General features: G+C 41.5%; 1 protein-coding gene across 4 annotated transcripts in view; it reads right to left on the minus strand.

Annotated features, from left to right (window-relative positions):
- Window positions 1–757: 757 nt before the first annotated feature.
- plch1 (phospholipase C, eta 1) overlaps window positions 758–16,128 on the minus strand; it is a 49,193-nt gene continuing 33,822 nt past the window's right edge. For 2 of the 4 annotated variants that reach the window (XM_070970590.1, XM_070970589.1), the window contains exons 11-23: window positions 15,871–16,026; window positions 15,075–15,137; window positions 13,096–13,190; window positions 11,327–11,424; window positions 11,064–11,243; window positions 9,990–10,097; window positions 9,036–9,160; window positions 8,770–8,854; window positions 7,023–7,169; window positions 6,509–6,588; window positions 6,317–6,376; window positions 5,433–5,820; window positions 758–4,622 (exon numbers count right to left, since the gene is read on the minus strand). In XM_070970590.1, the coding sequence (XP_070826691.1) occupies window positions 1,894–4,622; window positions 5,433–5,820; window positions 6,317–6,376; window positions 6,509–6,588; window positions 7,023–7,169; window positions 8,770–8,854; window positions 9,036–9,160; window positions 9,990–10,097; window positions 11,064–11,243; window positions 11,327–11,424; window positions 13,096–13,190; window positions 15,075–15,137; window positions 15,871–16,026 (4,314 nt within the window). In that variant the 3' untranslated portion in view covers window positions 758–1,893. Of the gene's footprint in view, window positions 4,623–5,018; window positions 5,047–5,432; window positions 5,821–6,316; window positions 6,377–6,508; window positions 6,589–7,022; window positions 7,170–8,769; window positions 8,855–9,035; window positions 9,161–9,989; window positions 10,098–11,063; window positions 11,244–11,326; window positions 11,425–13,095; window positions 13,191–15,074; window positions 15,138–15,870; window positions 16,027–16,128 lie in introns of all 4 variants that reach the window. The other 2 variants (XM_070970591.1, XM_070970592.1) reach the window with 2 other exon arrangements.

The following is a 16,128-nucleotide window of genomic DNA, read 5'->3' on the forward strand; positions in this document are numbered from 1 at the left end:
ACCCGTCAGTCAACAAGAAAGGACAGTCTTAACAGAGACATATTTCATTTGGTTCAAACACTCCTGAAACTGATATCTTGACTACAACATACCCCCCTCCCACTCTGCACAAGTGAAGTGTTGCTGGGAGTATTTATAATACATGTAGAGTGTTTTGCAACAAAGTAAAACTGATGACATAAGCAGCACACTGCCCAAAATGATTCCTCTCTAGAGCGATTGTGGAAAAACAATCAAAAGCTAGCAAGTGATTAGCAGGTGTAAAGATAGCAGTGGTGGGTGTGTACGTGTGTAGAGTATGTTTACTATACATACAGTACTGTATGATGTCATTGAATGACCTAAGGTAAATGAGAGTCTGTATTGAAGAAAAAGCAAGTAAACATTTTGGGGAAGTTGTTTAGTTCTTATCTGAAAAGTTAAGATCAAATATGTAAGAAATCACCAAAATGTGTTTGTCTTTTTCCCTTGGATTTCCAAGGAATATTGTACTGTGATTGATTTATAAAACTTAAAAGTGTTGATGTGTGTAGCTTGGAACTAGTATTGGGAATTGTATGCACAGAGCAACAGGTGCGCCATTTGGCAGCTCTATTATACAGTAATTTCAAGAGCAATTACATCCCATTATGTTCAAGGTGGCATATGGGGAAAGATGAGGCTGTTTATGACTTACAATAAGTCGATTTTGAGCCTGAGCTGCAATCTTGATGAATTATGTTACTATATAGTATATTGAGTATATCAGGAAATAAACATGGGATTTGTTGAAATCAAATATTTCAATATTTTATTGCATTGGTAGGAAAATGCTCACAGTCCTCTAATGAGCAACAATACAAAGAAGGATGGTGTAACACTGAAACAATTAAAAAAAAAAAAAAAAAATGCTGCCTTGCCACCCTCCCATCCTCAGCCTGGCCCTTTGTACTTGTCACTCTATTTTTCATTCCATTAAGATATACAAAATAAAATAACCATAACCAACAAGAGATTATTTTTGCAGTCTGTATCAAAGCAATTACAAAAATAAAAACCTTTAAACTCCAAATCTTTAAAATTTGCAGTCATGTTTTCAAATTCTAAAAATCATAGCAAGCAACAAGTCCAAGCATGGAAGTTTATGTAATGTATCCAATGCAACTACTTGTTCTGTGCAATTATTGTTGGGCAATGAAACATTTATTGTATAAACTGGTGCATAGTCATGCCTGACATGTTCACAGGTAACATGCACAAACATTAATGTACAGAATTGGTTCTCAACTAAAACCCATCTCAGATTAAAAACATTGACAGGAATATTTACACACAACACAAAGAAATACCACTGAAAAGAGAAGGAAGACTTAAATTTGATCTTTGAAAAGATGAATCCCATCTATTAAAAGTAGCTGTTTGATTATACTACACATTCAAATGATTAAAAGAAAGACATTCCTTCTCTGCTTAAAAAACAATTCTTTTTTTGCTTCATAGTCAATGTACGAAGTTTGGACAGTACATCACAGGGACAAAGATAACAAGTATCTGTACAATCAGTCAAGGAAGCCTTTTTGAGGGACTCAAACTTCCCAAGAACATTTACACATTAAGCAGAATAAAGACAATACACTGCCAGACTAGAAAGTCCATTCACTATTGAATAGTGGACATTTCATACAGGAAATTCATGCTGCAAGATCCAACCATGGATTATATGTGATGTTTCACTTACATTGTACAGACTACATCCTTCTCTAGAAGTAGCCCAGAATGAAATTGATTTAAGGGAAACCTACTGGTTTGTGAACATGGAAACAAACAATGGTACGTATTCTTTTCTTTGATCTTCTGGCTTTTGGTGTAATTGAACATCATCAAGAATCACTGCTTTGTTGTTTGAGGTCAGAGCTACAGTCTGAGAAGAAAATAGACCTCAGGCTCTGATGCAGGGTGGTTGGAGTCAGCAGGTGGAAGAGAATCATCTGTATAATATTGATCTCCATAATGATCCCCATTTCCATAATGCAATGATGTACAAGCTCCTTCAGGAAGTCCCCTGTCCTCCAGCTGACCAAGGTAGCCTGCTATGTAAGAACCAGTAGAGTGTCTGTTCGTTGGTGGATTCTGTGAGGCTGGTTTATTCCTTAGGACTACCCCCCCAATGCTGGCAGTACTATTGATCACCACACCTGACCGAGTCTTTAGAGCCTCCTGCTGTCTTTCGCGGGCACGGCTGTTGATGTGACGTACTCGGCTTTGGCTCCGAGAGGATAGACGACGGGTAAGGAGTGGAGGGGAATCATCTACATCCGTGGGAACAATAGGAGCTATACTTGTGTTCTGTGGCTGTGACAGTGGGGATTTTGCTTCATGACAGAACTGAGGAGGCTGGGGTCTATCTCTGTCATCGTCTTCCCCCTCCAGACTGACCAGCTTACGTAGCTGTTCTGTAAGTGGATCACAAGACTGTGATTGGAAAGTTGCATCCCCCATGGTGCCCATCCTCTTTTGCTTCCTCATATGAGGAGTGATGAAACTGCGACTAATAATGTGGTATTTGCTCTGGAAGTTGCATGATATGTCTTCAGAGGTCAGGTCTCCCAGAGACTTTGACTTACATGGACTGGGGGCTGTGGAGTCTGTGGTAACAGACAGGGGTTTTGTTGATAAAAGGCCTGGATTTGAGTGCAGAGAAATTCTGGATTCAGGCTTTGGCTGGTGCCTTGTATTAGTCAGGGAAACATTTTCATTCCATGACTGCTTCGGGGTGTATGACTGTGTTCGACTTTGGCAGTGTGGCTGGGTGTTTCGAGGAGCTGAAGACTCTGATGGGGGTGTAATGCTGTCATAGTCCAGGTGGCTGTACACTGCATCACAGTCTGAAGAAGGGGAATATAGGCCTCTGTCTCTGCTGATGTTTATAGACACAGCAGATTGGCCAGGTAGACTTTCAGAAGAGGAGAAACCATTGTGGAAGCACCTTACTGGCTCCCTCTCCATCCATTTATGCCCTAGCCTATCTCGATGAGATCTGTTTAAGATCTGGCTGCCACTATAGCTCTTCTGCTGTGTGTACGAACTGCTGAGGTCTTCACTGTTGCTCAAGGCCTTAGAATTGCTTTGAGGAATTGGGTAGCTGTTCTGATGCAGCGGACTAGGGTTGGAGGTTCTAGAGTTAGCGGGTCTGTGAAAAGGAGAAGGCTGGGAGTTGTTCTGGTGGTGATGGTGATTGGATAGCTGGTAGGAAGGTTGATTCATTGGGGAGGGACACTGTGAAAACGCAACATGAGAAGCATGCAAAGGGTACTGTTGCGGATCACAGTACGATGCAGTCTGTTTTTGTTGGGAGTAGTTGGGAGTGGACTCATGGTTTTGGTAAATAGCATGCCGTTTGGTTGGACTTACAAGCTCCTCCCATTGGCTGCTGTGTCTCAGTGAGGTCAGCATCATCTCTAATGGATCCTCATCGACATTTATCTCCACTTCTGCAAAATTATTACCAATAGACTCATGGAGGAACTGAAAACAGTCCTTGATTACAGTGGAGCCCATGTACCTTTTAGAAGGACCTTGTTCTGTCTCTGGTACTGGTGGTGGGGGATCATACACTTCCTCATATACACTCTCCTCAGCCTCCTCAGTTTCTTCACTCCCACCTCTCTTTCGGTGCATATCATTCCAGCCCACATTGTGCCCTTTCCCTAAACCTTGAACCACCTTTGCAGGAGAGGACCCCAAGCTGTTTGAGGATGTGTTCTCAATAGTATCTGTCTGAACATGGACTGTCTGTTTCTTTAGGTTGTATACTGATACAGGCAACAACACCTCCTCATCCAGAATAGTGTAGACCTCCTCAAGCTCAGCAGTTTCTGGGCTGGAGAGGATGGCTGAAGTAGGAGCATCTGCCAAGGAAAGGATTTCCTGTTTTACATGATTTGTTTTATGAGCTACTTTTTGGGGACTTATTACGTGTTTCTTGGCAGAAGATGCAGTGTCCGTCTTGAGAGGAGACCTTAAATCTTGCAGCGCTTTAGGAGTGGTAGCCCTGAAGTTATGGGTATGATCATGAGATAAGGCTGTAAGATCATTTTGGTCAACAGTGCTTTCGAACTGGCCAATCAGAGCAGAAATAGAGCCACATGTGTCTTGCTCGTTACCTAAGGACACAGCATCAATGAGTCTGGAGAGGGTGCTGTCATGTAAAGAGCTGGGACTCTTCAGATCACAGTCCACATTGACAGGGGAAAGAGGGGCCATAGAGGAGGGGGCAGAGGACGAGGAGGAGGAGACAGAAGGTGCAACTGTGAATGTTGTGCTGTTTGATGATGTTTCTGGTTTATCTGGTCTCATCTGGCTGTTTGTGGAAGATGAGACAAAACAGTTTTTCTCTGTTCCTGTGGAGGTAATGTTTGATTTGTTGACTCCATTGTCTTCTGACTGGTAATTAGCATAATCTTCTTCTTTTCTTACTTCTCCACCACCAATAACCAGATATGAAGCCTCCTCTGATTGGTTAAATTCTTTGTTTCTTTTGCTGTATGTCTCAGATGGGGAAGAGATGTTTGGTTCGATAAAAAATGATGATTCGATGAAAGGGTCCAAAGAGGAAGACCTGGGCCTGTTGTGTGAGCAAGCTCCTGTGGACACAGATAATTGAACAAAACCATTAATAAAGATGCTCTTATCTATCAGCATTTAATGTAGAACACCAAGCCAAACAACAATTAAATGACAACAATTAACAGTCCAGCCAATACAAGGCAATAGCAATACACAGACAAATGGATCACCAAGTACAACGGTGAAGGGGAAGCTGGAAAATGAGGCTGTGGAGGTTAAAAAAAGGAAGAATCCATGTTTTCGTACATCATATTAGGAAAGAGATGGTCAAATGGAATTGGTTTGGTCAAATGGGATCAAATGATACAGCAATATATTTCTCGGACCACTTTGGAACAAAATACACTGGGTGGACGCAATACTGGGATGTTTTTGAACGATGCAACCTTCAGACAATAGGTATTTTAGATTACCTGCAGGAATATCCTAGTCAGTTCTCTACTATAAAGAAGCACAACAAATGAAGATGGGACAGAAAAGGCATGTTAAGGTATCATGGAGAGTAGGCTGCAGTCTGTCAGTTCACATGTTACTGTACATGAGTTTGAGATAGTTGTCGCAGAATAAGTAGAGCAAAGGAGAGACATTAGAAAATGGTAACATTTAACAGTACATTAATCAGTGTACGAAGCAAAACATAGCATAACTGTTTCACAAATAGTGTCTAACTGATATTAATGCTACGGATTGCTGTGACATTTTGTTGAATCATGAATCTTACAAATGTCTTCTGCTGATTAAACTAGAATTTATGTAATCTGAGTATAATTTGCATATGTCTAATATACATTTAATTCTTTGACTGGGATGAAATGAAAAATACCCACCAATGACAGTGTCTGCACCCATGTCATGCTGTTCCTTGTCTGGGGAGCAGAGGGATAGCTGCCCTTGCAGAAGCCTGTCTAAGGGCATGGAGATAGGTCTGTGTGTGAGGGGGGCTCGGGGTTGGAGACGCCTCTCCACCCCTCCTTCCTTTCCTGACATGCCCTCGCCTCCTTCTCCTGCACCTGTGCTGTTCTTTTGGTCTGATATAGAAGCCACTGACTCTGAGAGCGCCATCTTGGTCTTCTTCCGTCCCTTTGCTGGGGCACTAGCTGTGCGCCGCAGGAGGTGATCACTGATGGAGCGTTTCCGAAGGCCACTGGAGTTTGTATCCACAGAAGACTTGGAAGAGCGGTTGAACAAACCCCGGATACCTCGCAGCTGATGACCCTGAGGGCAGGTTGAGGGGAAAAAAGATATCAACAAAGAGGAGAGAACATGTGCTTCACACATGATCAATCAACATGCAGTGACTGCTGACGTAGACTGAACACAACTTTTTCACACATAACAGTAAAGTTAAAGAGTTAGTTTTCATGAAAACAATGAAAAGATATGCCATGTACTGAACACAGTTTAAAGCAAAATGTAACAATTGCATGTTTTTATATGCATTGCCTCTAGATGGCACCCTCATCCCTTACCATGACAAACAATATGCAAGACGCCTTTGTGGATTATGCATGCACATTGCATATTATTCCATCTTTGTTGAGAATGAGACAACAACAGTTGAATAAAAATGATCTTGTAAGCGAGCTGTATGACTCAGTAGTTTAATGTCACACACAAACACGTCATTGATACAGCTGAAGACAAACTGCACTTTTGCATCATGCATTACTATTTCATGCAGCACCACACAGAGCCTCGGGCATCAGGATACCTTGTTAGATCCTAGAAAGTGCATTATGGTAAAGCTGGGGTTCAGGACTAGAGGGCTCCACTAGAAAGACAAAGGATTGAAGGAGCTTGAACTTTTTTTTCTGTTTTTTCAGTTACCAAAATATAATCTCAGTTGACAAAAGAAGCTCACAGGGGGACTCTACAACAAATACTAGGACTAAAGAGCACTTACTTTCCCATAAACATCATGTACAGACACATGCACAAAGATGGAAGCCTCAGTCAGCCCCTCCAAGTAAACATGTCTGTAACCTGTTGGTAGAGAAGGAGGGAGAAAGCATGTGAGTGAGAGTGAGTGATGAAGTGAGTCAAGGAAATATAACAGCTGTCATCAGAGTGGTGGCTGTGTAGCAGTTCCCTGAGGAGCGGGCATCAGGGGTTCAGGGACAGCTGGATGGATGTGGACAACAAAAATAACCTGCTAAGCCACAGGTCTTTTACTTTAAAAAACAAGCAAATCATGCTCCACTAAACACAAGATAATGTGCCCCATAGCCACAGCACTGCCAAAGCTATGGGGGAAATTATGTGTATAAGTGTGGGTCTGTCTGTTTGTGTTAAATAGCAGAACTGTAATGATTCTAACTTACAAAGACAAACTGTGCCCCACTTAAGTTCATGTCATTCACACACAAAAAGATCATTTTCTACGATAAAGCTAAAATACTGAGGAATTCTGCACCGACCAGGCATCAGGCTGCTGAACGCGACAGTGCGTTGACCAATAAAGTCCCGTCCGATTGGGTCATGGTCCCACACAAGGAAGCGCACCAAAACCACCTCAGCCATATGAAGTGTAAAATTCAGAGTCTCTTCCCATACTGGATTAAAACCTGAGGAAAATACAGACATACATGCTCATTATAATTAAGATCTGTTTCATTAGTTTCTCATTAAGGGACATATATACAAGATATCCAAAACACCAGAATAGATGGAGCTGGTTGTAATGATATGTCAAATTAAGTATTTCATGGGTCAATAGCCTGCACAGTAATCTTATAATACTGTTGAGCTCTGTTGGGCTCCATAACCTTTCCCAGAGGAGATTTCTCCACTGCCCCTGCCAGGTGCCCTCATCTACGGAGACATGTTAGGGGTGGCACCAACAGACCCCATTATAATGCTTCCTTTGTGCCTCTAATTAATTAAATTGACTTTTGATCCTGGCAGTGCACCACAGCTCAAGCTGTCAATAATTATTAATATACAGGTTCACAGAGGAGAGATGACATCAGATTTTATTTGCTTTTGTTTGTGTGCCATAGGTGCAAAATGTTTGTTATTATGCACAGTGAAACATGTATATTGTGCATGTCAGAGGATAAAAAAAACATAAAATGCAAAAATAATGAAAAATAGTGAAGTAATACAGTATTAAAAAGTAAGGCAAGAGGAGAAATAAGAGTTTGCATTGTTGCAGTACAGCAATGAAAATGTCATAACATAATATCAAGGCATTATGAAACTTAAAGAAATAATTCAGGAAATGGTGGCGATATGATCGACCTGTTTATCCAGTCTTGGATACAGAAATCTGTAATGTATCAGAGCCCTAAAAGATGGATTCACTGGACTGGATATTTTTCAACTAAATAAACTGCCAACAGAAAGCTGCAACAGGGCCTCATGGTCTATGTGTAAAAAGTCTGCATTATGTTTGCCTTTCCCTGATCAATAACGTGTTTATCAATAGACCCCTTTCACAGCAGACATTTAGGAAAAGCTCCGGTGTTCCCAATAACATTGACAATGGCTCGGTTCTATTCAGAGGTAGTTCAAAGCCATGATTCACTAAATGATTTCCAACTGTGACAAGTCAAAAGGGTCTGTTGTGAAAAAAGCTTATTCTGGAAAAACAGTAACATGCAAACATGCGAAAGTGGAAGAAATCTGTTCATCTCTACTACAGCTCCATTTGTCTAAACTACCAACAGGAACTAGTCAGTCATCTATTGGAAGTAAACAAATGCAGCAGCTAGGACGCGAAGAAGGGGTGATGCTACAACTGTACATCAAGATAATATAGCTGTAAAAATATTAAAGTAGTTTCTAAAACTGCCTGCTGTTTGGTGCTGAGCGCTTTGCTTAAAGTGGGCTTTTAGAGCTTTCTTTTACTGAAAACAGCTGCCTGCTGCGGCCAAAAACAACAGTATAAAAACAGTAAGAGTGAATAAAAACAGTAAAGCTGCAGTCCAGACAGCTAAACAGTGATCTGGAACTCAACTGTAAAGCCCCACAATGCAGCGCTGCAGATTCAGGTGACCATTTTCTGTAGGTTCATCACTAAGAGCCACCTTGTTTCGACATTCTCATTTAATTGTACACTTAAGCAATTTTCTGTTGTACAAGATGTCGGGTAAATGATTCTTCAGTGGTTCAGTGAGTGTGCAGTACTGTGATGCTGTTCAGATTGGTCTGTGTGTGTCTAACCATTGTCATCCACAACTCGTGTCTGTTCCTTGCAGCAGTCAACTGGCAGACCGATGATCTCCACTTCAACAAATGGATCAATAATCTGATAAAGGAGAGAGGACAATAACATTAATCATATTTTGTTCTATGATGCTGAACATTTTCTGCTGAGAGCAAGCTGTGCAGTCTCTATGTAGTCCATTAGAGTAGTGCATGCATTCATGTGCGTATGAGAGACATATGGAGAATCTGGGCACAGTATATGTGTTTTGGTGTGTTTGTACCTCTCCTCGGTCTCCCAGCATGGAGTCTGGTGGTTTGGGCAACTGCTGCCCACTAATGATCTTAAGAATGAGCTGCTTCTTGGGGTAAGCTGGAAGCGGGTCATCACTGAATGGGTTGAAGGAGCCTGGAGGGAATGAGAGACAGCAGAGCAGGAATTTTGATTCACATCATCACTGAGTCCTAAAATCCAGTCCTCTGATGGCTCCGCTTGTTCCAGTTTATGTATGTTTATATGTCAAATGTGCAAGGGTGGAAGTGACAGATACCTGTACATATTTCTGACACATTTCTGTGAATGATTAGATAATGTTGACATGAGTGGCTACAGTAGCATTCAAACCTATGAGTGAGCACACATTTTGTACGCTTTCAATAGGCATTACATCATTAAGAGCAGCATCGCAAACTACATGTGCAGCAAAGCTTCCCATGGAGCTAACTCCTTGATTGTATAACAGCACTGGAGAATAATGGGCATGAGATCATCTTTATAACCTAGAGTGGATCAGAAACATACCCCAAACTAACAACACTTTCTTTCTAGTGGGGATCTTTAAGTTTCTAAAGAGAGCAATTATGTCACATTGAATTACAGGAAAATGTATATAGCATGCTATTTCTATTTCCTGTAACTGTGTGCCAATAAAAACTTGTGCCTTGCATTTGAATATTTCACTACCTGAAAATATCATATAGTTTCACTGGAGCAAGCAGATAGAGGAATATACTGTATAAAGGGTTTTTAATGATAATATCACTAATAACTCATGCCCGATGTATGTACTTCTGTGGTTAACAGTTCATCCAATATGGCCTCCTTTCCCACACATAACTGTGCCATCTCTAAGCTTATAACTTAGTGACACATCAGGTTTTATTTGTATGAATAAACACTGATTTGTATGCATGTATTTGTGCTTCTTTGTGTGCATGCAGTCTGTTTGGTACAGTACCTTTACACATGGGAGGGGGCTTGAGGACGTAGCCAGCACCTCCATTCACCATGAACTTGGCTCTGTTGAGCTGCATCATCCTGCCCTCTGTCTGGTAATTCAGAGCAACTGAGAGAGAGAAAATCCACATACAACATTCATTTTTTTGTGTTATTAGCCAGATATTGTTGTAGTTTATGTAATCTGTGGAGATTAGAGGATGCTACACATAGCATATGTAGCATATGAAGATGTGTGATTTGTTAAGCTAGTGGTCATTGTTTTTTACATTTAATCAAGTGTTTTTCTTCGTTTATTCATTCATTCATTTATTCATAAATGTTTGTCTATGGTTTGTCTATATACCCTTGAAACTTTAGAAGAAACAGATTTGGAAGGAAACATGCAAAAAGAAAAGAGAAAGAAAAGAGTGAATCCCAGCTGCTTCAAAGATTATCTCAGACTTTGCCGTTTGTTTATCTCTTTTCTTCTATTTTTGCATACCTGGAATGGTAATAGAAGCCAATATTGCTCTCTGAATTTAACAGGAAAATATTTAATTGGCAGGGACAGGCAGGGATTGCTGGATCTTGGATTTCCTGACGCTGTTTGTTTCAGCACAGATAAAAATATTCGTTTCCAACTCTTTTTCATCTTCTTCTTCTTCGTCTTCTTCTTCTTCTAATTTTTACATACTCCTGATCCAAACTTAACTGTAGACTTACAACTAGTCTTGCTCAATTACATACAACATGCTAACACATACAGTACACACACAAATCCTGCTGAGTTAGAGCTACTGTTCACACACACACACACACACACACACACACACACACACACACACACACACACACACACACACACACACCCATAAGCCTCTGCACACATGACCACTAGCAAACTATATGATGTCATAAGTGTAAATAAAGTGTGTGGTTTGCAGGCCACAGATGAAATCTGTTTGCATGTGGCATGTGGTGTCAATTACTGTACAATGACAGGTATGTGGCTAAAGGGAAGGCACCTGTTGTTTTCATGAGCAGAAAACCTGCATACAGGTCACCAGCTTAAAGCGACAGACAGCTGTCTTACCCAACTGACAGCCCACGTTCCAGTAAAACTGTGGGTTGAAATTGGATGAGTCAATGCGATAGGCTGAGGGATAAATCCGTGACAGCTGCCTCTGGTTAAAAGCCAGGAATTGTTCAGCTCTGTGATTGACCAAGGACTGGGCCCTGGTCTCGCTGAATGACAGAACGTCACCTGGAGTACCTGAAGAGAAACATGGGTCAGGCATGAGAAAAAGTCTCCAAGGTAAAGATTGAATTGAGCCTATTTGTGTGTTGGTGTTTCACCTTCATTCAGACACTCCTGTGAGGCAACAGAGTTGGTGAACACCACCAGGTTTGACAGATCTCTGCTCAGTTTCATTGTCTTCCTCTTCCTTCCACCCCTAAAACAAATACCAGACAATTGCAAGACAGGACAGAATGAGTGAGATTGTGTAAATATATACAAGACAGGCAAAGGAAGAAGATATGCACAAAGCCATATTTGTTAAAGCATTTACATTGGCAAAAGTATAGGAGGCAAGAGAGGATTGTGCATTAGTGAGGCAGCTTGGAAACCACAGGACAGAGCATCAAAGGCAAAAAGCTTAATGGGGACCAGAGCGCATGCGGTGCAGCAAGACTCACACACATTCACGTACACTAACATACAACTACACACATCACACGTTCATGCACACCAAGTATCGCGCAAAGACAGCTTGTGCATGTCTGTCGCATAGCCCCTCAGACACATGCTTGCAGAATCTGTGCTGTGACAGTTCCCGAGGATATGTATATATGAATATGCAACCAGGATCAGAGACTGGAAGAACAAAGAGAGACAAAGACCTTATATACAGAGAGAGAATGAGGGAGGAAAACGCAGCCAAATTTCTATACGTCCTGACCAATGCTCACTCACAAAGAAAAGGAAAAATGGGACTGATAAGGAATTGGGCTGCACAATATTCATGCTGCAGACAAAAACAGATGCAATTAGATTTTTCTCCTCAGTAATGAATCCGGTCTGATTTTATGATAATAGCGTGAATGGGAAAAAGCACATCCTGAATTAATGAAGTGTGTTTTGCGTCTCTTTCAGATGTGGTCCTAATTTGATAAATGCCTAGTTTTTAGCAATGGAACTTGCACTGAAACACTGATATGAGAGCTCATGTAGCATTTCCATATGTTACTTCTGTGCACCATGTTTCTCATGACTCCATACAAATGTTAGAGGAGAGATGGAGCAGTAGAGGTTTTCAGTGGAGACAGTGAGGTGGAATATTTTCCATGCATAGGCAGTGGTTAACAGTTAAGTACATTTACTCAAGTACTGTAATTAAGTATAATTTTGAGGTACTTCACTTGAGTATTTCCATTTTTGGCTGCTTTTACTCCACCACATTTCAGAGGGAAATATTGCACTTTTGAATCCACTGCATTTATATCACATTTGTTAGTTATTAGTTACTTATTAGATATGGCACACTTCAAGGGTGAGTCTGCACAATGGGTACATAATGGTTTGACTTGTAAGGGAGTATTTTTATAATGTGGTATTTTACTAAATAAATGATCCCATACTTCTTTCATCACTGGTCACAGGAGACTGGCTTTAATGTGAAAGCTTATTTTAACACAAGAAATATAGAATAAAAAAGGTGTCACGGTTGAATTTAATTCTATACAATTGGCACTGATATGAGCCATGAGAGCTACACGATGGCACCATATGTGATGCTTCTAGTCTTGTCCTCAATTTCATTCATCCTGGGTGTTCTGTCTTTGGGCTTTTACACTTATGAGTCAGGTCAGTAAACCTGCTGCCTTAAAAATAATATGTGAAGAATCTAGAAAAATGAAAAATCTGATCTGAGCAGGGAGTCATAATAGAGCAGAGCGAGTGTAGCCGAGCGCTCCTGCTGCCCTTCATTGATGCATGAGAAATAAATGGTTTGCCTGGTGCCACTGATGCCCTGGATTGTTCAGTGCTCCCAGCAGTTAGCAACTATCAAACCTCTCAGTTGTCAGGGGTTGTCAGTGTTGTGGTGAAGCAGGTCAAAGGTCACCTGTAGAACTGTCCTCCGGCCTCCCTCCCAGACTTCTCTTGACCGTCCTCCTCTTTGTCCACGCTTTGGCATGACAGCCTGGATTTGGAATGCCTCTGGACAATGGACATAGACACACAGGAATATGTATAAACAAACACACAAGTTACACCACATTGAAGTTATGAGCTTGCTGGTTGCAAAGCAGAAAAGCAGTGCCTATATCATTTCTCTTCAGGTGAATTCCTGATAACTGTTTTAAATATACATCACACATGACACCACCTACACACAGCCTCGTAGTTTAAGTGTTCTGTAGTGGAAAAGGGTTACCGATAATGTGTCTTTAGCAAATCGTACGTGTTTCTGTGTGATTTATAGAGAGTGTTGTTATTGTAATAGCAGTTTGAGTGTTGCATGGGCATGTTGGTGGGTGTTCTAGGTGTAGCATCTGTAATTACAGCGAGCGTGTATTTGGTGGAATGTGCGTTTTTTCCTGAAGAGAAGGAACGTCTCTATTAGGGCTAAAGTGGAGTTGAGAAGAGGATGAGGGTTGCAGTAATTACAGTCTTTAGGCTGCTTGCCAACACACTACAGGCACCCATGCATGCGTGCATATATACACGTACGTGGGAGGATGCATAATATGCAGAGCGAGGCATAAAAAGAATGAGGAGGAGATGTGAGTGGGTAAACGGAGGATGAGATAGAGGAAAAGGAGCAAATGGTTAGAGGAAGAAATGAAGAGTGGGAAATAACCAGGCTGAGAGATGAGGGAATGCAGACAAAATGGAACAAAAACAACCACAGATACACAACATTGACGCTCAAACCTATAGTATATTGTTAAATGAATGGGCTATACCATTAGCAGCTATCTGAAGGATAAACTCATACATTACAGGGGATGTAAGGACAGTACATGCTTTAGATCTACATGTTTCTCAGATATGCATAACGCATGCATTCACTGCATTGATTTGCGGTGTGGAATTAGAAGATAAGTGTGGCAGTCTTAATTATGATCTTTCTACCTACCACAAGCTGAAGATAACTCTACAAAGGATGCTTTGAATATGAATTTTCTCTGATTTACCTACAGGAGAACAGTGAGGAGGCTTCTGTTCTGCATCCTATACGTGATGCTCAATTAAACACACATATCATGCTCTAAATGTACAGAACAATACACTCAGTGGCCAGTTTAATGGGATCTCCTTGCAAATGCTCCCTCACTCCTCTGTTGCATTTTTTAGATATGAGACTTGTAGCAGAATCTGAGGGTGTGGTTTCCCTTTAAGTAGATCAGTTTATCAGTAAACACTTTAACCATTTTGGGAAATTTATTTATTTGCTTTCATGCCAATGGTCAAATGAGAAGATAAAATATTATTCTCACATCTGTGGGGTAAATATGAGGGAAAACTAAAGCACAAAGACTGGAGGCAAAGAAAAAGCCTGCCCGGCTCTGTCCAAATGTTAAAAAAAGCAAATGGCCCAGCTGTCACGTCAGTTAATTAGCGGTCCTCCACAAAAACAAGTTGGTCTTTTACTGCTCTGTCAGTGGACACCAAACCAAAATCTGGCTGTCGGGCATCATTGGTATGTCATTGCTCTCCTCTGCTTGGATTTTGTGGTGTGTCTAGCACCCCTGGCTTGAGTTGGCTCTTGACATGCTAAACCAGCAGCCAAGGCCATCATGAGAGAATTCTGTCCAAAATCACTGATTTGGCGAGACTTACCTATTTTTTTCTTCAAGTAAAAGTGCTAACCCTAGCCCTGTTATGCCAGGTGTGTCAGGGCCCTAACGGGAGGTCAGGTAGATATACCAAAGTCTGATAATGTCCAATTGTCATCGTCTAATGAAGAGGACTACCTGAATTTCTGTAATTCTTGCAGAATGAAGTAGCATTGTGCATATGAAGCTGAAGTAACCTGAATTTGCCATTTCAGACCTCACCGGATAGCAAAAGAGGAGCAACCCCTCTTTCCATTCTCACCTTCTGTTTGAGCGTTGTGATGAAAGATCTGCTCTGGGATTTCTTCAAAACCCCTTTGGAGCTCTAGAGACAAGGAGAACACATTCAGAGACTCTTCATGTGTGATTGTGCATGCTTGTTTACATTCATAAGTGTGGATTATCTGATGTGAATCTAATAACAACCACATTAGCACCCAGTGAGTCACTTAAACCCTAAAGCTCAGGAGCTGGAGGGGTTGCAACAGACATCAGCCAATAAAACAAAACTCAGCTGAAGGAGAGAGTGGGTGAGGAATAATAAAAAGAAAGGAAAATGACTGAATAAGACAGAGGGAGGAAAAAAGGTTCTAGACACATTGAGGTGAAGGGGATCACCAACAAAGCAGGAGGAGAATAAAGAGAATAGGAAAGCCCGATGCACAACACCCACTCTGTTAAAATGGCTGTCAGGAAACTGAAGCTTCTATAAATAGCACTAGAGACAAGCAGGGCAATTAAATATTAAGTAACACTGCAGATATTTAGTTTCTCATCACTTTCGGTCTGTGTTGACATGCTTTGCATGAAACACCACCCAGGTGTAGACATTGCTGTGCTGTCAGAGTGGACTGAGGAGGTGCTGGCTGACTGACCGGCTTTATGTGTTTGACCTGTGAGTGGTGCAGTAACGAGTCTACTCTTATTTTCTCCAGTTCACTCCATGACTAATGCCATGACCTAGTTTTATCTCCCCTGTCTTCTCTTTCTGCTCTTCATCTGTTGACGAGTATTACTGAGCTCCATGTGCAGCTCTACACATCGCCTCAGTGTGGTACCTGCCGCAGGTTCTTCTGAAGACCCTGGTGCGTGGCCCGGAGCAGAGCTCGGATGCTGAAACTGTCGCTGTCTTCCTTGTCTCCGATCCGAGACTCCTTCAGCAGAGAGTCCAGTTTCTTTCTGATGTGAGACTCTACCTGGTGATGACCATTGCCCTGTGTGAAAGAAGAGGACATTATTGAGTCAAGGACGGAGAAAGAAAGAGGCATGGAAGCCAGAGCCACATGGAGGTCATTTCAATAAAGGTGTAAGGGCAC

Source organism: Chaetodon trifascialis, chromosome 9, assembly GCF_039877785.1.
Source record: "Chaetodon trifascialis isolate fChaTrf1 chromosome 9, fChaTrf1.hap1, whole genome shotgun sequence".
In the NCBI taxonomy this organism is placed as follows: Eukaryota; Metazoa; Chordata; class Actinopteri; order Chaetodontiformes; family Chaetodontidae; genus Chaetodon; species Chaetodon trifascialis.